General features: G+C 45.6%; 1 protein-coding gene across 1 annotated transcript; it reads left to right on the top strand.

The window, feature by feature from the left end:
* Window positions 1–223: 223 nt before the first annotated feature.
* On the top strand, window positions 224–21816 carry LOC148685193 (uncharacterized). Its single transcript, XM_088674812.1, has 6 exons — window positions 224–13240; window positions 15133–15184; window positions 15887–15971; window positions 16903–16966; window positions 17508–17635; window positions 18267–21816. The coding sequence occupies exons 1-4, from the start codon at window positions 13084–13086 to the stop codon at window positions 16933–16935; spliced, it is 327 nt and encodes a 108-aa protein (XP_088530938.1). The 5' UTR covers window positions 224–13083; the 3' UTR covers window positions 16936–16966; window positions 17508–17635; window positions 18267–21816.
* Window positions 21817–24705: the final 2889 nt, after the last annotated feature.

Here is a 24705-nt window from a genome sequence, read left to right as displayed (position 1 = left end):
CGACCTTGTTTCCTTCCTGTGCCGCTGCCCCCCATATCATGGGCATAGCATAGCCAAAAGGGGGCAGCTGCCCCCCGATTATAAGTCACTTTCTCTCCGTGGCACAACTGCATCAATGTATACTGTCTCAGGGTATAGGCTGTATGCTGTTGGGTAAATCCATGGTAACTCACGTTACATTTGACTTACGATTGTGACAATTAAGTAATATCTAAACATAGTAATTGAGAAGCAATCTTGAATAAAATAATTGTGTATATAATACATACCTGGTTATTATAGAATCTTATTACTTTTTTATATTAATTTCAAAATATGAAAAATAAAAATTATTTTTGTGTGGTAACTCACATTACATGAATTGGACAGCTTAATTTTATGCACCCACTGTTTTTTCTTTTTCCTCCTCCATGATGAATTTAGAAAAAAACTTTTTAGGTAAGAGTATTACAGAAACCTTGCCTTTCAGAGCATAGTGGTCTGGCATTTCTAATTTCAACGGTTATTAATTGAATAACTTTTCTCATGGTAACTCACGTTACATAACATGGTAACTCATGTTACTTTTCAAATCATAATTTTGGGCATTGGAATTCTATGAAGGTAAATATTTTCTTGTCATTTAGGAAATTTTGACAAATATTTAAACATGAATATTAGAGACAGTTTAGAATTAACTTGAATTAACCATAGTAGGTGGGGAAATTACGCCAATGACTTCACAGGTCTGCTTAGTTACTCATCACTATTTGTAGAAAGTATGGAGCAAATAGGTTTGTGTTCCAGAATCTTAATATGGTGCATCTTTGATATGGCCTTCACTGGCTGTGCAGTTTTGAAAATATTCATTGTATTCAGCGTAGCGTTTCTTTTAATGATTTGGCCTGGTGTCATCTCCACTACTTTCACTTTGGAGACTTTAGTTGCTGTGGTGACAAACTGAGTGGCATTGGAAACTATTTGCTTTCTTGCTCTCACTGCATTCCAAACTTGACGCTTAATGGTCCCTCCTATGCCATCAACTGGGCCTTTGCCATGCGATGTAGCAAAGTAGTTCCACCTTATTTTCTTGTGGTGCTTTTTTTCAAGAGCAGCAATTGCAGCCACAACATATTTGTTCTTAAATTGTGAGCTCGGTCCATCAGACCATACATTAATTATGTCAACTTCTTTGGGAATCTGCTGCAAAATGAAATCTATGTAACACACCACTGTCTCCTTTGAATGATCTAGGTTGTCAGAAGCAAGAACCAATGGGTGGTGCTTCCCACTATACCACATTGAGCAAGTAAACAAGCTTACTTGGTTTTGTTTCCAGTGGGCACTTTGAATTTCATCCTGTGCCACACAGCTGTAATTTCCCGAAAAGTCAACCTGTATAAGTGCAGTCTTCTGATCAAAGTCTTTTCGTCCTACTGCTTCTCTCTGTTTTTGGTAGGCTTTGGCTTGTTCCCTTTTTATATAACAGTGCTGCATAAAAGTTTCCGTCATACTTCTGATGTGACAAGCAAGGTCTCTCGCACTCCCCTCAACCACCATCTTGCATAACCTATCATATTCATTCCCCCCCCCCCAAATATTCCAAGTTGCTGAAATGCATTCCGGAATATTTTCAAAAGCTTCATGAAGTTTCTGTTTGCCACCTTTGCATTTGTCACATTTCCCCAGCCAACAGCTTTCTTTTGGTTCCTTACAGATCAAGGAGTTGGGAAATTCAGAACTGTATGCTGGAAAATTTCCTGGCATACAACTGTGCAAAGAATTTATTGCCATCATATAGTTTTCATGATACTTACACAGGCACACATTATGTGGAAGTTTATTGGAAAAAGAAAAATATACCAAAACAATTCAAAACCGTCACAGTGAGCACTGTAACGTGAGTTACCATAATTGCGGTAACTCATGTTACACATTTTGATAGTGTTTGTAGGGCACAAAGTGTAACATAAAATTAAAATGCTTACATGATTACATTGCATCTACTGCCTAGAAGGAAAATGCAGAAAAGTTTAATTCTGAAGCTCCAATTCAGAAAGATATTCTAAAAATAACTTGTTTTGGTAACTCACTTTACAGCTTAATCATCAATAATTAACATCAATCAATACCAATTAAGAATGTAATTGGAGCAATATAGACCATTTGCAATTGAAAGATGACATTTTAAGCTTTCAATAGACATATTACGATCATTGTTTTCATGGTTTGAATAGATTTTATCTTACCTTTAATGTATGTTTAAATTCAGAAACAAAATCATTTGCAACATGTGCTACATTCAGGTGGCAGCCATTTTGGAATGAAGCATTCTGGGAATAATTTGTTTTGTTGCCAAAACACTTTGATATGTGTACACAAACATAACATGTAAAAAAATTATTTAAAAAACTTATTACCAAAAAAAAATCCCCCCCCCCACATTTTCATGGACTGACCCTTTGGATTTTAATTACAAAGTTACCAATAGCAAGATGGTGAGCATATAACTTATTGGCACTGGTCCTTTTGTTGAATGAATGCTTATTTCCTGTTTGGGAACATCTAGGATTTGATTAGCTGAGGCCGCCTGTGATGTCTTATGTCCATTTATCCTTTGGCGTAGGGTTTGGCCAATATAGAGAGCTGAAGGGCACTGTTGGCATTTGATGGCATACACAATGTTAGAAGATGAGCAATTGAATAGTCCTGAGATGGTATGTTGGATGTTGTTGGGGCCAGTAATGGTGTTGTCCGGGTGTACGTGGCAGCAAAGTTGGCATCTGGGTTTATTGCAGGCTCTGGTACCAGTGTCCATGCTAGTCTGGTGGTTGTATTATTGTAGGTGAGGAGTTGTTTAAGTTCGTTAATCATGGTTGTTTTTAGTTATTTATTTTCTTTATTAAAAATACTGTATATCCCTGAGCCCATCAAACATTCCCTGCAAAGTATGTTTTGTATATCTGTACTACGAATGGGCATATTGTGCATGGATAAAAATACTATACAGAAGGGCCAAACTTTCCTTATGTCAGGCACCATGGTAAGGGAGGGGGGAGAGAAGTTGCAATTGATCTTTTTCTTTTTCTGCGGGGAGGGGAGCAGTTTAAGTCTTGCTGGGTGCAATGGGATGGGGGATTTTTGGTTTAAATTTTTCTAAATCTACCTCGAATCGTGCCTGGATCCAAGGGCAGAGCTAGCGTCACGCCCCGCCAAGTGTTCCATTCCACCCACACGCACAGGCTCCTATTGAGGACCCTGCATCCGCTTTGCAATTCGCGGCTCGTAACCTTCCCACACACCCCTGCCCTCACCTCTCCCGCATCATCGCGGACCATCCGTGGGCCAAATTTAGAAGGCGATTGGGCCGGATCCAGCCCACTGGCCTTAGTTTGCCTACCCATGTGTTAGCTGCTTTTCTGGAGATTCAAGAATGGCCTGCCTAATGAAGGATGCATTGCATATGTAAAGGGGGGGCTGACTTCTGCATTCTTGGTTCTGCGCAAGATCCGCTGAAGAGAGTTCCTTCGCCTGCGAGACCCACAACTATCAGATCAGCGGTACCCTGACTTCCTTGTTTCTCATCCATTCTTAACTATTGTATTAGATTTGTGTCTTGATACATCTGATAGCTTCGCGAGTTCCAAGTTCTCGGTCAGCTGGCATAACCATTCTTCTTTGGTGGGTATATGATTTTCTTTCCCATATTTAGCCACCAAGACCCTTGCTGCCGTTGTCACATAAAGGAATAATCTTCAGGGATATTAATTGTCATGATTCCCAAAAGGAATGCTTCTGTTTTTTTGCAGAATGTAATTTTCAGTAACTTATTTCCTCGTAAGTCATGTCCCAGAATTTTTATCTCTGGGCACAACCACCACATGTGATAAAATGTTCCTATTTTGTTTTTACACCTCCAACAATTATTGTGAGATTTATTTATTTTAGCCAACTTAACAGGGGTTAGATACCACCTGTATTTCATTTTCATGAATTTTTCCCTTATTAAGTAGAAGGCCGTAAATTTTAAGTGTTTTCTCCAGAGCTCTTTCCATTTGTCCAATTCAATTGTACAACCTAGGTCTTGATCCCATTTTCTCATAACCTCTTTAATTTCCTCGTTCCCCAACTTCCAGTTTATCAGCAGGGGGTCAGAAAAGAGCTGGTTCACTTCGGCCAGGGTCACTTTTTTTCCTTGCCAGGCCAGGTTCTTCTCTGGACTTCCTCAGGTTAAGTTCCTCGGCGGGGTTTGGGTCTGCGGTGTGCCCTGCTGTGCCTCTTGCAGGTGGCTACTCTTCCGCGGCTTCGGGGGTAGGATGGGGGCCCTCTCCCCAGCAGCGGAGGCCGCAGCGGTGCCCTGCAGCCAGTGGGGTGAGCTCTGGGCTGCCGGCGAGGCCTTTGTGTCTTGGAGCAAAGTTCGGAAGTCGGAGCATCTACTTCCAGTTTTGCGAAGGTCGTTACTTGAAGCGTACGTGTAAAAAGCGGTATGCAAGTCGAGGTTCCAGCGTACAATAAATTTTAAAAAGGCCTAGACTTCCGAATGTTCTAAAAAAAGGCTAAATTGCCCTTGTTATATTTTACAGTGTGTCATATTATTACACGATTTTCATAAAGCTTTTTGATAAAGAAATTAAAAAGAAAAGAAAAAGAAAAATTAAATAGAAACATTTAATTTACCTATATTATTTGTACATTGCAAGACTCATTCAAGATCTTCCAGGAGGTTTTTTGCTATCACAGTAATTCTTCAGATAATCCTTGAATATAATCCATTCTTTATTACTTTTTGCATCAAATATCCTCTTACCCTCCATGTCACTTTTGCCATTTGTGGGTGTATCTGTATGTGGGCGGACCCGACTGGAGACTGATAGAGGAGCTGTGTCTCGGTTCTTAAGACCATCGCAAATATGTGTTTTCCGATGGTCTTAGGCGTCCCCTGTGAAAGGGATGTTCAACCCCCAAAGGGGTCATGACCCGGAGGTTGAGAACCGCTGGCCTAGATGAAACACCAGGGGTCCCCAAACCTTTTCAGCCGGGGGCCGGTCCACCGTCCCTCAGACCCTGTGCTGGGCCAGACTATATTTGGGGTGTGTGTAATGGACTTCAGCAGTGAGGAAGCAATGCTGCTAAAACAGTCTTTACTAAACTGCAATCATAGTTTATTAGTTTATTAAAGAGTTACACACACAGGAACGACATCCACCTTGCAGCCCTAACTGTCACATAAATCTCCCTTTCACAGTAAAGGAAAAGGAAAAATCAGAAATACAATAACAATACAATAAACAATAATAAACAGTAATAAACAATAAATAATAAACACACATATTCATGACATATATCTTTGAGGCATATACACACACCTACCATATAAGTTTACATTTGCATATTGCATATTGGATGTTCTCCCAGTTTCTGCTCCGTTATTCCCTCTGGGGAGGGAGGGAAATACACCTCTATAGTTGATTTATACAGGGATTATATTAATCCTTTCGTTGCTATATTTTCTTCTATTGTTTTTTTGTATGACATTAATTGTCTTGTGGCTTCAGTTTTAATCTTAGAGTTTATTAGAAATTACCATAGTTGATGTCCTAATAGCCACCGTATTTGATTTCCCAATTAAGTTTGTAGCTCATTAATAGTAAGCAGCCTTGCGTTTTTTTGCAAAAAATATTTCAGGTAGTACAATTGTTTCCCCCCCCCCTTCTGTTGTGTAGTGGGTCTTCAGTGATTTCAGCTCAGTGCAAATAAGAAGCAGGAGGCAAGGATCTGGTACAACATCTCCTTACTTCACAGAACAAGCAAGAGCCAGAACACAGGGAATGGGGAAAACTGGGACTTATATAGTAACAGAGAACTAGCAGGGAAAAGATACATTTTGGCGGGAACCAATGGCAAGGATTCCCTCCAACGTAAACCAATCCAGCAGCGGATCCAAATCCTGCACTCTGAACCAGCAAATGATATACGTTCCCGCTGGAACTTATGCATTCAAATAAACACTGCAATACAATACAATAAACTCTATATTACAATACATACTTGGCTGTGCTATTACTTTAATACACAACACCCCCCCCACACACACACACTTAGTGAGAACTACACACAAAGTCTTTCAGGGACTGTGGCTTCCTGCGACTTCTACTAGATCGTCTCACTTCAGGTGTTGCGACACTAGGGGTTTGAGGCTGAGGGGTCTCGGGAGTATCGGCTACAGCTGTCCCTCCTAAAGGCCCCCCCCAACTCATTATCTTCTGCCAGCTCTGTATTCCCAGCGGGGAGCTCACCTTCTGACTGCCCTGGTGGGTCATTAATCAGTGAAGGTGACTTGGGGGCGGCAACTCATCATTTAATGTGGGGGTGTTTGGTCCCTCATCATCACTCCTGCTGGGTATTCTGCGCCTCAGCTGATCCACATGCCTACACCAGACCTGACCCTGTGACAACGTGACATAATATGACACGGGACCACTGGCCCGCGAAATGACCCCTGGGACCCAAGTTGGACCTCTGGCATAATTCCTCACCCAAACGAGATCCTCTGGATTGAAGTATCTCGTTCTGTCTCCTTCGGGTTGTGGTTGCTCCCGTGCCGAACGGGAGGGCATCCTATCTGGATGCACAAAGTCCAGGGCTGTTACCAGCCAGTAGCTCTGCTGGTGACTTTCCCGTGGCTGTGCATGGAGTGGCGTGCTGTAAGAACAGCATACGAGCTATTCGGGCTGCCCAGTCACCTTCCAGTAGACGGGAAATAGCACCCTTTGCAGTTTGCACCATTCGTTCTGCTTGACCGTTAGACGATGGATGAAAAGGGGCAGAGGTCACTCCTTGTATGAAATTGTCAGCGAGGAAAGCTCTGAACTCGCTTGACACGAATGCTGCCCCATTGTCTGACACCAACGTTCCTGGCAGACCATGCGTGGCAAACAGCTGCCTTAATACCTTGATAACGGCTGCTGATGTGGGACTGGGGACTAATGCTACTTCCAACCATTTTGAGTATGCATTGACCACAACCAAAAACGTTTTCCCTTGGTAGGGCCCCGCAAAGTCTATGTGAAGACGGTTCCATGGTGCTCTGGACTGTTCCCACCAATGAATTGGGTGCCCTGGGAACCTCAGGTCGAACCTCTTGGCATGCCTTGCACGTGCGTACCCACATTTCTATCTCCTTATCCATCCCTGGCCACCACACATAACAGCGGGCCAGGGATTTCATTCTGACCATCCCTGGGTGCCCCATATGCAAGGTTTCTAGAATGCGGTTCTTAAGTGGGTTAGGGATGACTACCCTGTCCCCCCCAGAGTACGCACCACTTATGAAGGGATAGCTCATGCTGCCGCATTAAAAATGGGCGGAACCTCTCGGCCCCCACTGGGCCACCCCCTCCCTACCCAGGCAAGGACACAGGAGAGTGTGGGGTCGTTTCGAGTCCTGGCCGCAACTTCTTCCGCAGTCACAGGAGCGCTTGGCAATGTCTCTAACATCATGACCTGTTCGGCTGGTGCCGGGTCACAATCACTAGCCCCCTGGAGTGGAAGCCGGCTGAGGGCGTCTGCGTGACAAAGCAATTTCCCTTTCACATGGCATATCTCATATTGGAACCCGTTTAAAAAAATTGACCACCTGAGCATTCTAGGGGACAGGATTTGAGGGGTTTGTTTGTGGGGGTTGAACAGGCCCAGCAATGGCTTGTGGTCCGTTTCAATTAAGAACGATCGTCCATACACATAGTCGTAGAATTTCTTTACACCTACTACCACAGCCAAAGCCTCTCGGTCTATCTGCGCGTAGTTCCTCTCGGTGGACGTAAGAGTCCTTGAGTAGAACGAAATGGGTCTGTCTGACCCATCCACCTCTCTGTGGCTGAGCACAGCTCCCAGTCCATATTGAGATGCGTCGCAAGCGAGTACAAGGGGTTTTGTTTCATCATAATGGGCCAAAACGCTCTCAGCAGACAACATTCCCCTAATGGTTTCGAAAGCCTTTTGTTGCGGCTTTCTCCAATGCCAGACACACTTCTTTTGCAGAAGCCTGTGCAAAGGCTCTGCCACTGCCGCTTTGTGCGGTAAAAACGCGTGGTAAAAATTCACCAGACCCAATAAAGATTGGAGTTCAGTTTTGTTGTTGGGCCTGGGGGCATTGGCGATGGCCTTAACCTTGCTTTCCATGGGGTGCACTCCCACAGCATCAATGGTGTAACCGAGGAACTCCACCGCAGGAACTCCAAAGCTACATTTTTCCTTTTTTAGATGGAGCCCATCTCCTTGGAACTTTTTGAGTACCAGTCTGATGTGGCTTTCCAGCTCGTGGGGGTCCCTCCCCGATATTAAAACATCATCAAAATACGCAAGGGTGCTAGGCACCCCCCTTAATAACCTCTTCATAATGCCCTGAAATATTCCTGGGGCCACGCTTACTCCAAATTGCAATCGGTTCACCTTCAATGCCCCTTTGTGGGTTACAATAGTTTGAGCTTCTGCTGTTTGTGGCGTTACAGGTAGCTGCTGGTATGCCTGAGCGAGATCGATCTTTGCAAATACCTTGCCCCCAGCCAATTTCGCCAGCAGTTGAGACACCACTGGAATGGGGTAGGAATTTCCCTGAATTGCCTTATTTATTGTGCATTTATAATCTGCGCAGATGCACACTTCCCCATTTGCTTTTAGTGGGGTCACTATTGGGGTTTCCCATCTTGCAGAGTCAACTGGTGCCAACACCCCTTGCTGGAGGAGCTTGTCGAGTTCTGCCTCTATTTTGGGCTGCAAAGCGAATGGCACGCGTCTTGGCTTGAGGCGAACTGGAGCCACCCCTTGGTCCAACTTGAAGTCAATGGGAGGCCCTTTATAGCACCCCAGACTGCCATCAAATAATGATGCGAACTCCCCATAAAGTTTATCAAATGATCCTGGGGCTATTGTTATTGCATTCAGTCTGGATGTGCCCAGCCCTAAAGCAGGAAACCAGTCTGTTCCCAAGAGGCTGGTGCGCTTCCCTTTGGCGATCACCAGCTTAAGTACGGCCCTTTTGTCTTTAAAGTTAACTTTGACGGAACACATTCCAAGGATGTGTATTCGGCCGGCAGAGTAAGATTGTAATGTTGCGGGGAAAGGCTCCAATGGAGGAAACTTACCCCCTGAGAAAAACGACCTCGCTGTCTCATCCGAGACGATCGTAAACCCCGAACCAGAATCTACCTCCATCTGGCAAGGATGGCCCTCGATGCTGACCCGGATTGATGCTTTCCCCTGAGCAGGGAACTGGACGGTCTTGCCCTCTATCTCGGTGAGGTAGTTGCAGTCGTCCAACACGTGCGTTGATGCACTTGCCTGTCGCCGGAATGGTCGTGGGGATTCCGATGTTCCTCCGGTAGCCGACCTGCATACCCGAGCGATGTGGCCCATTTTATTGCATGCTCGGCACGTGGCGTTCCGGAATCGGCAGTTCCGGCGTTCATGCGCCCCACCGCAACTAGGGCATTCTAGCTTTTACCCTTTTTTACCAGATGAACCAAGCCTCAGGGATCCAACTCCACGGGATGGACTCTGGGACGGGCTGGACTCCTGACTGCTCAAAGCATGAGCTGCCTCTGCTGCTGGCCTGGCACTTTGTTGTGGGGTTTTTTGTTTCTCCCCCTCTGTGGTCTCAGTGGCTATAGCCTCGCGCACAGCCGTTGCTAGATCCACCTCTTACCTTGCGGCGATCCGACGTTGGGCTTTACTGCTGCTCAGACCTCCAATGAACTGGTCAAGCAGCGCTTCCTCGAGGGCCACAAAATTACAGTGCCTCGCCAGGACCTTCAGCTCTGCAAGGAATATGGAGACTGATTCACCATCCTTCTGCCTCCTTTTATGGAACTCGATGTGGCGTGTTGTCGTGGTTGCTGCTGGGGCAAGGTGCCTCGTGAGCTGGTCAATGATCTGCTTCAGCGTTGCTGCTTCTAGCGTGAGAGGAGCCACCAAGCCTCGGGCCAACTCAAAAACCTCAGCCCCACAGCAACTCAGGAAGACTGCCTTTTTCCTGTCGTCGTTGGTGATTCCTTGCGCTGTAGCAGCGAAACCAAAACGTTGGAGATATGAATCCCAGGCTTCTGCAGTTCCCGAATTAAATGGCTCAATGATTTTACTTCCTGCCATGGTGTACTCAGGAGCGTCTATGACTTCTTCCTCCTCTTCTGATTCCGGATGCCGACCTCTGACATCCATTCACGGCAAGCCGGATCCCACCTTCGTCGCCAGCATGTTGTGTAGTGGGTCTTCAGTGATTTCAGCTCAGTGCAAATAAGAAGCAGGAGGCGAGGATCTGGTACAACATCTCTTTACTTCAAAGAACAAGTAAGAGCCAGAACGCAGGGAATGGGGAAAACTGGGACTTATATAGTAACAGAGAACTAGCAGGGAAAAGATACATTTTGGCGGGAACCAATGGCAAGGATTGCCTCCAGCGTAAACCAATCCAGCAGCGGATCCAAATCCTGCACTCTGAACCAGCAAATGATATACGTTCCCGCTGGAACTTATGCATTCAAATAAACTCTGCAATACAATACAATAAACTCTATACTGTATATTATATTACAATACATACTTGGCTGTGCTATTATTTTAATACACAACAATATGCATATTGCATATTGGATGTTCTCCCAGTTTCCTCTCTGTTATTCCCTCTGGGGAGGGAAATACACCTCTATAGTTGATTTATACAGGGATGATATTAATCCTTTAGTTGCTATATTTTCTTCTATTATTTTTTGTATGATGTTAATTGTCTTGTGGCTTCAGTTTTAATCTTAGAGTTTATTAGAAATTACCATAGATGATGTCCTAATAGCCACCGTATTTGAGGATTTCCCAATTAAGTTTGTAGCTCATTAATAGTAAGCAGCCTTGCGTTTTTTGCAAAAAAATCTTTCAGGTAGTACAATTGTTTTTCTTTCCACCCTTCTATGTTACAGGTTTTTAGTTTATTTCTAGATGGGGTGAAACAGTATTGACATTATGGGTGATGTGCTGGGGACAAAGAGCTTTGTCTATTTTGTCCAAATTTTAAAAGTCATGTAAGTAAATGGGTTTTTGAAATCAGTGTAGGAAATTTAGTTTACTTTTAAAAGAAGTATTACTTTTATAGGGATACAGTTTATTTCCACGTCCTCCAACTTACTGCATTGAATTCCCCCAATAGTTTTATCCTATTGCTAAGCTGACATGCATTATAATAGCTGTTTAGGGGGGCCCATGTTGTGATGGTGCAATTGTCGAGACGAGAGGAAGGGGGTGAGCCACTGTAAGAGTGAACTACCCTCCCTCCCAACACACACCTGAAGAAGTGCAGAATGTCTGCAGTCTCAAGGAGTGGGGCAGCCCCCCCCTTTATGGCCATGGGGCACCCGGAGTGAAACTGAAACTTGTAGACATGCCTCAAAAGCTGGATTTTGGAAGATTCGGGAAAGGTTTTAAAAATAAGCCCTCCTTCAAGCAGTGCAGTTAACCTATGGAACTCATTCCTGCAGGAGGCAGGGAGACCCACCCGCTTGGACGGCTTTGAAAGAGGAACGGACAGTTGAATGCAGGAGGAGGGGGCCATTGTTGGCTACAAGCTATGATGGCTGTGCTCTGTTTTTGGGTACCAGTTGCTAGAAACCTCAGGAGGGGAGATGGCTCTTGCGCTCGGGTCCTGCTTGTGTGTTTCTCAAAGGTATCTTGTTGACCACCGGGAGAACGGGATGGTGGACTGGGTGGTCCATTGGCCACTGGATTCTGACCCCAGACCTGCTCCCATCCAGGGCTGTGGTGGACGGGCTTGCCTCAACGGTGTTTGGAGCACTTTCTGAAAAAGCTGGTCAGGCCGTGTAGATGGCGGCTCTTTGGGGCCCTATTTGCTAGCATCCCCCCCCCCCCCATTGAAGGACGTGAGGCAGCAACTTCTCAGCTGCACTGCAAGTTGCTAGTTTCCATGTCTGCTAGTCCAAACAGCCATTCAGCTCAGCCCTCTCAAGGCCACTCGACTGCTTCATTAAACATTCCCCCTCCCTCCACTTAATGACATACTGCAATGAATATGCTAGTTTTAATTATATTTTGATTTGATTTTTTAAAAAGAAAACACTTTTTAGTTCTGTTTGGTGTGCTGCTGATTAGCAACCTTCCGTGGAAGCATAATCAGGCAGGACAGAGGAATGAGGAAGAGTCTGTGTGGGTCTGTCCTCTGCAAAGCAATTTTTTTTAAAAAAAATTATATATATTATTACTTGTATCTATAAAGTGAAGCTTTTCATCAGTTTTGCATCGAAATCACAGCTTGTCCTGCAAATTTATTCCAAGTGCAGTCCTCAGATTTTAAGTCCAGGCAAAAGTTTTTCTAACAAATTCATTGTGCCTTAGGTCACGGTGCAGTTCAGCATAGCATCCCCGTGGACATTGCCAGACTTGAAACGAATTGAGAACCGTTTCATGCAAAATGCTTCCCCTTAGAAACATCTCTGTGCATTGGGTCCTTTGTGAAATTGAAAATAACGCCCCCCCCTCCCTGACACATTGCCAGAAGGAAATGAACTTCTAATCGTTTAAGGCACGCTGGCGAGCTTTGCTAATGTGCGTGGCTTCAAAGGATTTGGTTTTTAAGGGCAGATGGGGGACAAGTGCAGATAAGCTGAAGGACCACTTGCCCACAATTGTGGAGATGAGAGGAAGGGGGTGCACCAATGTAATAGTGAGACCCCCCCAAGATGCACAAAATGGCAATCAGAGGGACAACTGCCAGTCCCAAAAATGCAGCCATGTGGTTTCTTTTCCAGGGGCCATTCTCCAGATGAGTCTCTCTCTACCCCACCCACACATGCCCTGCCTAATTCCAGGGGGTGATCCCCCTCCTGTTGTGTTACCTGAAGGCAAAAATCATTGACAAAATGGGTCACCTGCGCGCTCTGCCTCCGGCTGCCGCACAGCTCCGACTCCTCTTTCTGCTCTTCAGCTGCCTTGTAGTCCCAGGGATCGGGGCAGCTGGCCTTTTATGGCCATGGGGTTGGACTAGAGTGAAGACCGCTGCACTCAGGCAGGTCTGCTCCCAAGACCCGTCCGCCTGGCCTGGCCGGAATGGCCAGAATTCAAACCAAGGCTGCCGCGGACACCCAACATTCTGCTCAGTCGCCATGGAGAATTCCCACCCAACTGCTGGCCACCTCTGCAGCGTTGCCCCCAGGGATCCGGCCCCGTTGCAATGGGCCACAACGGCCACCCACGACAGGACTGGGTAAGTGGCCATGACGAGGCCTTAAAGACTGTCAATGGGATTGTAATTATGTGAACAGCTTGAGTGACAGCATGGAGCTGAGTCAGGAAAATTGCAGTTTCCTTTTTAGTTTATTTTTTAAAGCTCTTTCACATTTCCATTTTTGTATTGTGGGGTGTGTGGGTCAGGCCAAAGGGCCCAGCATGGTCCGCCACATCCCCACACAGCGGGTTGGGCTAGATGACCCTTGGGGAGCCCTTCCAATTCCACAATTCAGTGCTTTTTTCTGACCTGTGATTCCTGCCTTGGAGGGGCTGGACTAGATGAGCCTCAGGACCCCTTCCCATTCTATCATTCTTTTCATCTTTCCTGGGTCTTCCAGTCTCTGCATTTTATTTTAATTTTTTTTAAAAAAAGAACAGTATAATTGAACAACATAAAAGAAAGCATTAACAATGAAAATTCCATATATACATATCTAATTTATAGGTATTATCCAAATGCATGTATGCTTATTTTCAACCTGCTGTGTTTTGCATAAATACGTTCCCAATATACTTGCCTGTGCAAAGTCTGTGTCTGTAAGCAATACTTAATGTATAAGCTCTCTCTCTCTCTCTCTCTCTCTATATATATATATATATATAGCAAGGACAATTGGATGACAGCAAGACTCTAACATGAAGGGGTTGCTGTTTGTCACAGGCTTGGCTGATAATTAGCATTGTAGCTATTTGGGAGTAGGAGTGTTACCTAATGGTGGCCTAGGATTTCCCTGCTGGTCCTCCTCAAGGTCAGGGTTGAAATACTCCCATCTTCAAGATGCCAGTGTGAAGTACCAGCACCATGCAGCCTACACAGTGTTAAGAAAAAGTTTATTTGAATTACTTGGCAATATTCAGATTGGTTTCTGGCAAACACCAATCCTGTGCAAGGTGGTCTCTGCATTCTCCTAAAAACGAAAAGGAAAATTTGCTAAATTTGTGTGCAGACGGGGGTGCTGAAAAATTGCAACACCACAGACCTGTGAGTCTTGTCTCCCAATGAATGAGACTGAAATATTAATCTTTGTCCTTATTTTGCTATAGTTCATCTTAACATAGACGTGAAGCCTGAGACTGGATACTTCTTTCCTTTACTTTGATAGGGTTTCAGCTTCATACTAGAAGATGGTAACATTTCTTAGCGAGATTTTTCCACTCCATCATGCTAACCACTACACAACTTTCTCAGGCAGCTAGAAGGGGGGCTCTTTCTCTGTGGGGACACTCCTCTCTGGCCCTCGTCCAGCCCGGACACAGAGATTTAGCTCCAAGGGCCTTCTTTTTCCATTCACTTTTTATTGATGTTCCAAATTTTTAACAAATGGATGCCAAATCAAAACAAATTCACTTGTTCCCCCCCAAAACACTGGCTTCCCATCTATCCTTCTTTGATGTGTCCATAACTTCCTGTTGTGGCTTATCTTACAAATTTATATCTTATTTCTCATCCGTTTCTTTAAAAACATCCCTTATCCATCAGCTGTCATTTTTTCAACTCCTGCTTGCAGAAAAAAGTGAGTTTACCCATATAGGGACATCAGAGGACAAGATGGTTGGACAGTGTTCTCGAAGCTACGAACATGAGTTTGACCAAACTGCGGGAGGCAGTGCAAGACAGGAGTGTCTGGCGTGCTATGGTCCATGGGGTCACGAAGAGTCGGACACGACTAAACAACAACCCATATTTTTACCACTCCGCATTAGACAGTTATTGGTGGTTGTTGTTTAGTCATGTCCGACTCTTCATGACCCCATGGACCAGAGCACACCAGTTATTGATTATTATAAGTTAAATCTTTCATCTTTCCAGCTTGCCTGAGAAAAGCCCTGATTAAATGTCTCTTTTTCTCTCCCTGTCTCCCTTCTTAGTATTCTCTTTCAGTTTATATGGGTGGTGCAATTCCAGCAAGAAGCAGCAGAGGTAAGAAATGGATTTCAAGGAGTCGGATGCAGATCTGTGGGCGCTCTGGTTGAGCCAGAGGCAGGGAGGAGGAATCAGATGGGGAAGGAGTGTCCTGAAAGTGCCTCCCTCCCTCTCCCTCTCATCCTGCACACAGTGAGCGAAGCAGTTGGTTCAGCGCTTGCAGGCGGGTTCAAGATGTGCTCCTTGCATCCAGGCTGAGGTTCTGCTCCAGACCAGACACACATGCGCAGAGAGAGAGTTTGTGTGTGTGTGTTACAGAACAGGGCTAGGCAACCTAAGGCCCGGGGGCCGGATACAGCCCAATTGCCTTCTCAATCTGGCCTGCGGACGGCCTGGGAATCAGTGTGTTTTTACATGAATAGAATGTGTGCTTTTATTTAGAATGCATCTCTGGGTTATTTGTGGGGCATAGGAAATTCTTCATTTTTTCCTTCCAAAATATAGTCCGGCCCACCACATGGTCTGGGGGAAAAGGCTGAAAAAGGTTGCTGACCCCTGTTACAGAAGAACAGATGTAACCCGAGGTACCACTGTAATTGAAATCAAGAACAGAATCCTAAAACCAGGTCAAGGGAAACTGATCACAGTATTCAGTTTCTGTTGCATTTAATGTATAAAGCAAATCCTCTCCTAAGCAAGAGTGGAGTCCCTGCTTTTTCAGATCTAAGCCCTGATATCTTGTGTTCTGCTTCCCATCAGGAACAAGGATGCCTCCATCAATGCAACGGTAGAGGGCACCTGTCTCTCCACCGCTTCAGACCAGGATGCTCCTCGGGGGAAGATGGTCAGTATCTTCAGTTGCAAGATCCACACTTCTCATCCCAAAGTGGACGTTAAAGGGGGGCTTCAGGATGTAAGGGGGTCCCTTTTCTTTTGCGATGTGTCTTGGGAACACTGTACATTGTTTTGCCTTGCAAGGATGCTATTAGCCATGGTCCTTCTTGCAAGACCTCCTACCACAAATAAAGACCCAGCATAAAAAATAGTTTCATAAAAAAATATACATCTAAGCTGCCTGATTTTTTGGGGGGGGGGGCTCGGAGTGATACTGTCACTGAAAATCTTTACAGCAAGCATTTGAAATGTCCCAAAGGGTAAACAATAGGTTGGCACAAATTAAATCTTACACCAACTTTGTAAACATTGAAGATCACCATTATCAGGGCAGACTCCCTGTTCTATTCTTCATGTTGCTGCTGCTGTTTGTTTGCTTGCTTGCTTGCTTGCTTGACATTCAATTTATATACCACCCTTTATCAAAAGATCCCAGGACAGTGTACAACATTTAAAATGTATTACATCAGTGATAAAAACATAATAAAACAGCCTAATAATAAAATAACATAATAGCAGTCCTCTTCCCCCACACTTTCACAGGCCATAGATTCTTTAATAGCGACAGGCCTGAGTAAAGACAAATGTTTTTGTCTGGTGCCTAAATAATAATAGCAATAATAATAGCAACACCAACAATGATAATGATGATAATAATAATAATAAAAATAATAATAATACTTTATTATTTATATGCCGCCAATCCGACTGGGTTTCCCCAGCCACTCTGGGCAGCTTCCAACAAATCAAGACACAATACAACATCAAACATTAAATACTTCCCTAAACAGGGCTGCCTTCCGATGTCTTCTGAAAGTCAGATAGTTGTTTATTTCCTTGACATCTGGTGGGAGCCCATGATGCTTTCCTTCTCTCTACAGAGCCCTGCACAACAGCCTCCTAGCTATCGGTGAGCCATTCATCCCGTGTGCCGTGGGTGGAAAGGTAGGACCCTTCTAACTCTATGGTTCTATAAGTAAGGACAACCTTGTACACAGAACTTGGCCCTGCCTGGATGCTCTGGCTTGTGAATTGTACCCCCATGACGGGAGACTTGGTCTAGGTACCTCCCATCAGGAGATGGTAACCCGGTTTTCAGCTTTAAAACAGGCTCACCAAAAAGCTTTGAGGCAGGTGAAGTGCAGAGCGCCCTCTGGTCCTGCCCCTGACTTCCACCCACGTGAGATGCAAAGGGGCTCTTGGAGGGGAGCTTTTTATGCAGCTGGGACCTCCTACACTAGCAGGTGCCCAGCACACTTTCTGCTGCATGGGGTCAGAAGGAGCAACCTCACGCCCCACAAACACACATTCAGTGAGCGCAGTTTGCAGGTGAGAACAAAGCCCAGGGCTGCCTTAGGGCCAAATGAGACAATAGGTGTTTGGTTTTCTTGTGCAAATTGGCAGCATACTTCAGGGAGCATGTAGCTCCTGTTTGGCCACGCAGTGCCTTTAACCCTTTTCTTCCCTGTGTATCTGCGCATTAAAGAGTTTGGCAGAAACTGGAGGAGTTCTTCACCCAGCAGCAAGGGCCAGGACACCGACCAAGTCGATTTCCCAGGGTTAAAGCGTTGGCCAGCACAAAACCGCAGTCAGCATATCCTGGTGTGGGGAAAGGTCAGTGAATCCCATATTATTTTCTCTGGAAGAACATATTCCCTCATGTCTGGGCTCTGAGATCTTCAGGGGAGACCCTTCTCTTGGTCCTGCCACTCTCACAAGCTGGGGACGTGGGAGAGGGCCTTCTCAGTGGAAGCTTGGGGCTCCCAGACAATTCTGGCACTCCCTCCCTAGAGAAGAATATACTGGCTTGCTCCTTGCTCCCCTTCTGCCCACAGGTGACAGGGCAGCATTCCAGGGTTAGTCTGACCAAGGCAGAATAGAGGGGGGGCTATAGGACTTCCCTGGATCTGGACACACGACTTCTGTTTATGCAGCCTAGAATAGGATTGGCCCTTTTTGCTGCTGCATCACACTGTTGACTCTTGTTCAGCTTGTGGTCCACCAAGACCCCTAGATCCTTTCCACATGTACCGCTAGCAAGCCAGGTGCCCCCTATCCTATACAGAAGTTGGGGCAGCTGGTACAAGTTGCACTGCATGAGAACATGATACAAATCCCATGGACAGGACAGAGAGAAGTGTATTGGGGATGTTGCCCGAGAGAGTACAATAAACAAGGAGACCTAATCCTGGATCTTTTTGACTGTCTCTCCCTCTCCCTCTCCCTCTCTCTCTCTTGTTTGCAGATCAAAGCTGGAAGTGGAAGGGGAAAGTGTGAACTTCAGCGCCAGTGGAAAACTCTACACTATGTGTTGAAAAATCTGTGTAATGAGGCAATGTACATTTGCTTTGGGCTTTTATCTCTCGTATTGCTCTATTTGTGGAAGTCGTGGTGAAGTAATAATAATAATAATTTATTATTTGTGCCCCGCCCATCTGGCTGAGTCTCCCCAGCCACTCTGGGCGGCTTCCAATTGAATATCAAAACAATACAGCAATAGCACAATTACAAAAGTCACAAACAATACATAAACCACATCAAAAAATACACAACCTAATGGAAAAACAATTTCGACATGAATCAAATTCTAAAACTAAAACTAAGAATACATCCTTAATACAGTTTAAAATAACATAGGTAAAAAATAACAGGAATTTAAACAAAAAACAAAACAAAATGGAGACCTCTCTGCCCAGCAGCAGCGGCGGGAACAGTCCTTTATAAAGCCCATCAGGCCCCGCCCTGGGCCAGGTGGTGAGTGGCAGGACTGGGGCCTTCAGGCGCTGAGACAGTGTGGTGTAGTGGTCACAGCACCGACCTAGCACCTCTGGGAGAGAGCAGTTTTCAGATCCCCCCACCTGGCCATGAAGGTAACTGGGTGTGACCTTTGGGCCATTCATTCTACAATGCTCAGGTGAACCTACCTCGCAGGGTTGTTGTGAGCACAGGGGAGAACCATATATGCCACCTTGAGCTCCTTGGAGGAAGGTGGGATATAAAGAATAGCAAGTAGTATATCTTTTGGGGGCGCACTGAAGATACGGTAAATCCAGCAAGCTTCCATGGTGGGACCCTAAGAAGCTGCCCCCCTGCATGTGCAGATTTTGCTCCTGCTTTGGGGAAGATTTCCCTAGTCATGGAAAGTTGTTCAAAAACAGTGGTTCCCAAACATTTGGGGGGACCCACCCCCTTGGTTCCAAAACCCCACCCCCTGGGGCCACTAAATTACCCTTTAAAATGCATTGCTCACAATAGTGGTTTGCACAGCTGAGGAAGGACGACAGTAACTCGATAAAATTCAATAAAAACAGTAAAAATTACTTGTGCATCTATTCAAAATCAAGTGAAAACTTGTTTAAGAAAGCTGGTAAACTGGATCCAATGAAACCAGCTTTTCAAAGTCTTATAGTCTCCCCCCCTGCTCTTAGCTCCTCACCAGGTAATCCCATCAAGGCCCCCACTTTGGGAACCATTGTTAATGCTGCGCTTTAATGTTGCAGACCTTTCAGTGAAGGGCAGGTAAATGAAGAGGAACAAGAAGAAATTTGAGGTCCATCCTGGGAGTCCATCGCAACCCACACCCACCTTGAATTGGCTCTGGTTCTGCCAGCAGTCGGCTGTCCTGGCTGTGCAACCCACTTGCCCCAAGGTTCTGCCTTCTTGAAGGGTGTTTGTCCGTATTATCCCAGCAAGGAACAAATCCATTTTCTAGTCACAGGTAGTTGGTCACTAATGCGAAGGCTTTGAAAGGGGCTCTGCAGCAGTTTAGGAAAGTCATTTGAGTAATGGGACCCCCCCTGCTGTTGCCAAGGATGCTCTGCTCTGGCAAATCTGCATGGCAGTTTCGCATAAAGAGGATGCCTAAATCATGAGCAGGACAATCCCATCGCTTCTGGGGAGAAGGGACTCCTCCCTGTCGGCTACTCTTCCTAATCTGGGCATCCTGACCCCATTAACCATCCCCATTCTCATTCTTTACTTTCTATATAACCACCAATTTAATAATTTACCCAAGTAAACTTGAGGGTACATTGGATAACTCATTACTGCCGCGCTTCAAACAACAGAAGCAAGCAGAAAGATGAAACCACCATCGCCTGCCTCAGGTGTCGCCCAGCCACCCAAAATTCACTCTCTTCTTTTATATCACTTTTTAAAAATTAAATTATTTCAAGTATATAATAACAACATATGTATATGTAATATGTTTCTAGTCTCATTTGCTTTGATTTGCAAGGCCCTTGTCCAGGCAGGCAAAGGCAGGTTCATGCTATTGTGAAAATGGATATAAAGGAAATTTCCATCTCTTCTGATGAGATTGTTGGAAGATTCAGGGTGGATAGAAGGAAAGGCCTTCATGAACCACATAGGTAAACAGGGGAACTCCCTTCCACAGCAGGCAGCGGTGGCTACCAAGTTTGCACAGCTTTAAAAGAGAGAGGATTGGGCAGATTCATGGGAGAGGAGAGGGCTGTGGATGCCCAGGGATTGGGGGGCAGTTAAACGACTCCCCAAAAGTCCCATGTCCTCACCACAGCCTCTAACTAAGGCCAGGAAATGACCATTGACACAAGCACCATAGAAGACAACAGCAAAGAGGCTCACAAAAGCAGTCTATAAAATTGTAGCAATAAGCAAATACCATATATTGGACTATTTCCTGTGCCTATCCAATATAGAAAACTGTAGAAACATCAAATAATTGCCAAAATTCAACACTTTGACGGATATCCTTGGTTCCAAAGGCTAATGACTCCTTGGAAAGAGGGGAATCCAGGGCTCCCCCTGACTCCATAATCCCTTAAGGATAGGGTCCCATACTCCGTCCCCCTCCACAAGGTATGAACTTAGCCACACAATAGGAGGCAGGAGGCAGTTAAGGGCAGCACTTACCCCGGGCAGAAGCCCATCGGGATGGTGGGTCGAATCCTGATACTTTCAAAGGAGAAGCACAGGAAAGCCTTGCAGCTTGGGGTATTTGTGAATGCTTTTAATCTTGGGAAGCAGGTATTTAAAAGGAGTCAGGAGTAAGGAAGATGGGCTCATTGTTCTACATGCCAAACACTCCTGCTTTGTGACATACTTGTGATGTATCAGTGATGCTGTTGAAAGATGTATTATGGGAGATGGGGAGAGGTCTTAAAAGTTTGCGCAACCCGATGCTCAGGGTTTCTATTCTTGGTGTGTTTGAACCTTGTTGCAACAAATACAGATCAGGTCTACTGACGGCTCTTTTGGTTCTTTAACTTGGCTGGAGACTCCTTTTGCTGACCGGAGGGGCTCACGGGGAGGGGCACCCCAATGAGCTGGGCAGCAGAGTAAATCCGCACCCCAGGATCTTTTCCCTTCTCAGCTACTAGCCAGGGCGGCTGTGCTCTGCCTGCACAGCCAGAAGCAGCAATGTTTCTGAATGCCCATTGCTGGGCGGAGGGTTCATAGGTGTGTTTGTGTCTCACATTCAGACATACAACATGCCACAGTTACGCAAAATGAGAATTAAAGCAGCAGAATGTGCTCAGATGAATGTTTCTGAATATATTAACAAAGTTGTGTTAAAGTGTTTATATCATAATCATTACAGATATGAAATGATGTATATTATCACGTATGCTTAAATTGTTGAGCGTTAGTAAAATGTATTTTGCGTCAATAACAATTTTAATGTATAGGGGAAAAGAGGGACATGAGGATATATACTTCATGCCCACCAAACTGTACTGTAAACTATGGATTCTGTTCTGCCGTATGCCTCGTTATTCATATAATTAATAAAACCCCACCAAGCTGCATAAAAATGGTTGTTCCTTTTGGCCTCTTGCTGCTTCTACTTTTTGCGTCTGTTTTTCCAATAACGCTGTTTGCCAAATTGCATTATACCATTGATCCATAGTCAATAATCAAGATGCTGGACTGGAAGGGCCATTGGCCTGATCCAGCAGGCTCCTCCTGGGTTCTCACGAGGGGGCTGTTGGCTGCGGGTTTCCAAGAGCATAAGGAGGAAGGAAGGAAGGAAGGAAGGAAGGAAGGAAGGAAGGAAGGAAGGAAGGAAGGAAGGAAGGAAGGAAGGAAGGAAGGAAGGAAGGAAGGAAGGAAGGAAGGTGGGTCAGGTGGCTGGATTTCTCCACGTATCTAATTTCTGTCTAATTTAGTCATTTCATGTAACTGATGGTATTGTAACCAATCCATAATAGGGCTCCTTGTGGTTTCCCTTGATTTCAGTTTGGTTCCTCCCCCCCCCCCCCCCCGGCAATTCCCTGTCCCCACCGTCTCTTTCTGCCCCTCCCTTTTTTCTCCTCTGCCCCCCACTTGAAATCTGGCACTTGGCCTTCCTGGGTGTATCTGGCAGCCGTCAGGGTCAGGGCAGAGCCACCTCGGTCTGGTTCAGCCAGCAGAGTCTCTTCCCAAGAGAAACTCTGCTTTTCTCCTTTCTTTAGATACAGCAAAGAAAAAGGGTTCTAATAAACTCTTCCAGGTGTTGAGAAAACATAGGCTCTCTTTTCTTCACGAGCAGGATTTATTTAGCGTGGCCCAAGGACCGCCTTGGGGAGAAAATGATGCATGCTGAACAGATCCAGAAGAGGGAGACATATGAGACCAGAGATCCCAGTTAGGAAGGAGGCCCTGTGTCACGTTAACAAACACACCACCTCCTGTTCACAAGTGCTGGTTGTGTGCCTTGTGCTCCCAGTGGAGCAGGCTGCTCTGAGTTCTCATTGCCTCGTCTCAAAAAAGGACATCCAGGGACCTGAAAAACCCATACAAGAAAAGGCTGCCCCCAATCATCAATTGGGGGGGGGGATTGATACTAGCCGTTCCCTCCCTGTGAGTATTTCCACTCTTAGCAGGGCTCCCACAAGGCTAAACCGTTTTGAGCTTTTTAATTTGAGAATATATTCACTGTTTGTTTACTTACTAAATCTGTATACTACCCTTCATCTGAAGATCTCGGGGCGATTCACAGGATAAAAATACGAGATAAAAACACAAAATGCATAATAAAAACAAGAAGCAAACTCAACTCCTCTACCTTCTATTATGTTACAATGTGGGGTCCCCCCGTGAAGCCAACTTGGCAGTAGGTGCTCAATAGATAAAGTACACACACAGACACTCGTGTGCAATACACAATTAGCCTACAGAATTCATTGCCACAGGATGAGGTGATGACAGCTAGCGTATACAGTTGTACCTTGGAAGCCGAACGCCTTGGGAGTCAAACACTTTGGCCCCCGAACGCTGCAAACCGGGAAGTGAGTGTTCCGGATTGTGAATGTTCTTTGGAACACGGACATTCAACACTGCCTTGGTTTCCAAATGTTTTGGAAGTTGAACGGACTTCTGGAACAGATTCCAATTGACTTTCGAGGTATGACTGTACTGTTTTAAAGAGGCTTGGAAGAATGAAGGAGCAGGAGGCAAGGCTGCTGAGCAGGGTCACGGGGAGCTGGCAGCAACACACTACTGGCTAAATGGAACCTCCTGGTTCAAGCGCACTGTACCCCTGAGTAGGGACAGAGCAGGAAAAGGCCTCACTTGCAGTCTAGTCTCCTCTGATACAGAAGAATTTCCTCTTAAGCAGGACACACCTTGGTTCTAAACTTTTTTGTTACTAAAGATCTACTCAGAAATAAGGGATGAGGAAACCGCCGATTATGGACTCTTTAAAGAATGAGGAAGAGTTTGTTTTGGGCTCACGGCTGAGCAGAGCAGGAAAACATTTTGGAGAAATTAAATGGAAACCTAGTGAACCTTATGCCCAGTTATGTTGAGGCCTGGACAGAGCCTGGCTGAGAGAAGGGAAGGGTCAGGTCCTGGAGCAACTGAAGCAACTTATAGTTTTGGAACGGCTTTTTAAACATGTTCCTTCACATTTGGGTTGGTCACTGGACGAGATGAAGGGATTTGAGAGGTTTGTGTTCCCATCCACCTTCCGGAGAAGCAAAGTTTGCGGCCGCTCTGATAAGTTTGAGGCACCCAAAACCAACCCTGCGAGGCAGGACCTTCCCCTATGGAACAGAATGGGAGAGTGATTTGTTTTCCCCTCAGAGGCTTCCTTCTCTGGCTAGAGGAGAGTTAGAACGGATCCCCAGGCAAGAATCCTTTCACTGAGTCAGGATCAGTCGCTGCTGGGAAGAGTCCCTTGGCAGCCCAGCTTGAGAAATGATGTCCCTGGAGGAGAAGGCTGTATCTGCCATTGCCCTCCTCTCGCACCTGAGCCCCAACCCCAGTTATGGCTGCTTAGAATCGCAGGACTTCCGAGCCAGAAGGAGAGAATCTGCGGCCCATTTCTCTCTTGCTCATTTCCCTGCATTTGGGATCGGGGGGGGGGGAGTCCCCAGGAAAATTCATCAATAGCTGTGTATTAATGTCCGTGTATTCAGTCCCCCCCCCATTAATTCTAGTCCTCCCTTCCTTGAAAAAAGGACTTTCTCCACATCTTTTGATTAGATGACTCTTGGGGGTCCCTTTTTATGAAATCCCAAGATCCTTTCAGGTGAGAAGCTGCCCTCTGGCACAGGCAGAGTGCCCCTCCATTTCATGGGCAGCCCCTTCACCCCCCCCACTGGGATTTGTAGGGGGTTCCTGAGAGATGCGCCCCCCCCCAATTTTGGTGTCATACTAATTGATGGGAGCCTTTTAAAGGAGCAGCAAGCAAGCAACTTTCCTCAAAAGAGCAGCATTTG

The sequence above is a fragment of the Zootoca vivipara genome, chromosome 7, assembly GCF_965207765.1.
Source record: "Zootoca vivipara chromosome 7, rZooViv2.hap1.1, whole genome shotgun sequence".
NCBI lineage: Eukaryota > Metazoa > Chordata > Lepidosauria > Squamata > Lacertidae > Zootoca > Zootoca vivipara.
This window is presented reverse-complemented; position numbering and strand designations above follow the sequence as displayed.

Excerpts from the sequence above, each read along its gene's own strand:
- LOC148685193 (XM_088674812.1), top strand. The coding sequence starts at position 13,084 with ATGGCCAGAATTCAAACCAAGGCTGCCGCGGACACCCAACATTCTGCT. Across the intron at positions 13,241-15,132 it reads GCCACCCACGACAGGACTGG|TATTCTCTTTCAGTTTATAT; the intron begins GTAAGTGGCCAT and ends CTCCCTTCTTAG. Across the intron at positions 15,972-16,902 it reads ATGCTCCTCGGGGGAAGATG|AGCCCTGCACAACAGCCTCC; the intron begins GTCAGTATCTTC and ends TTCTCTCTACAG.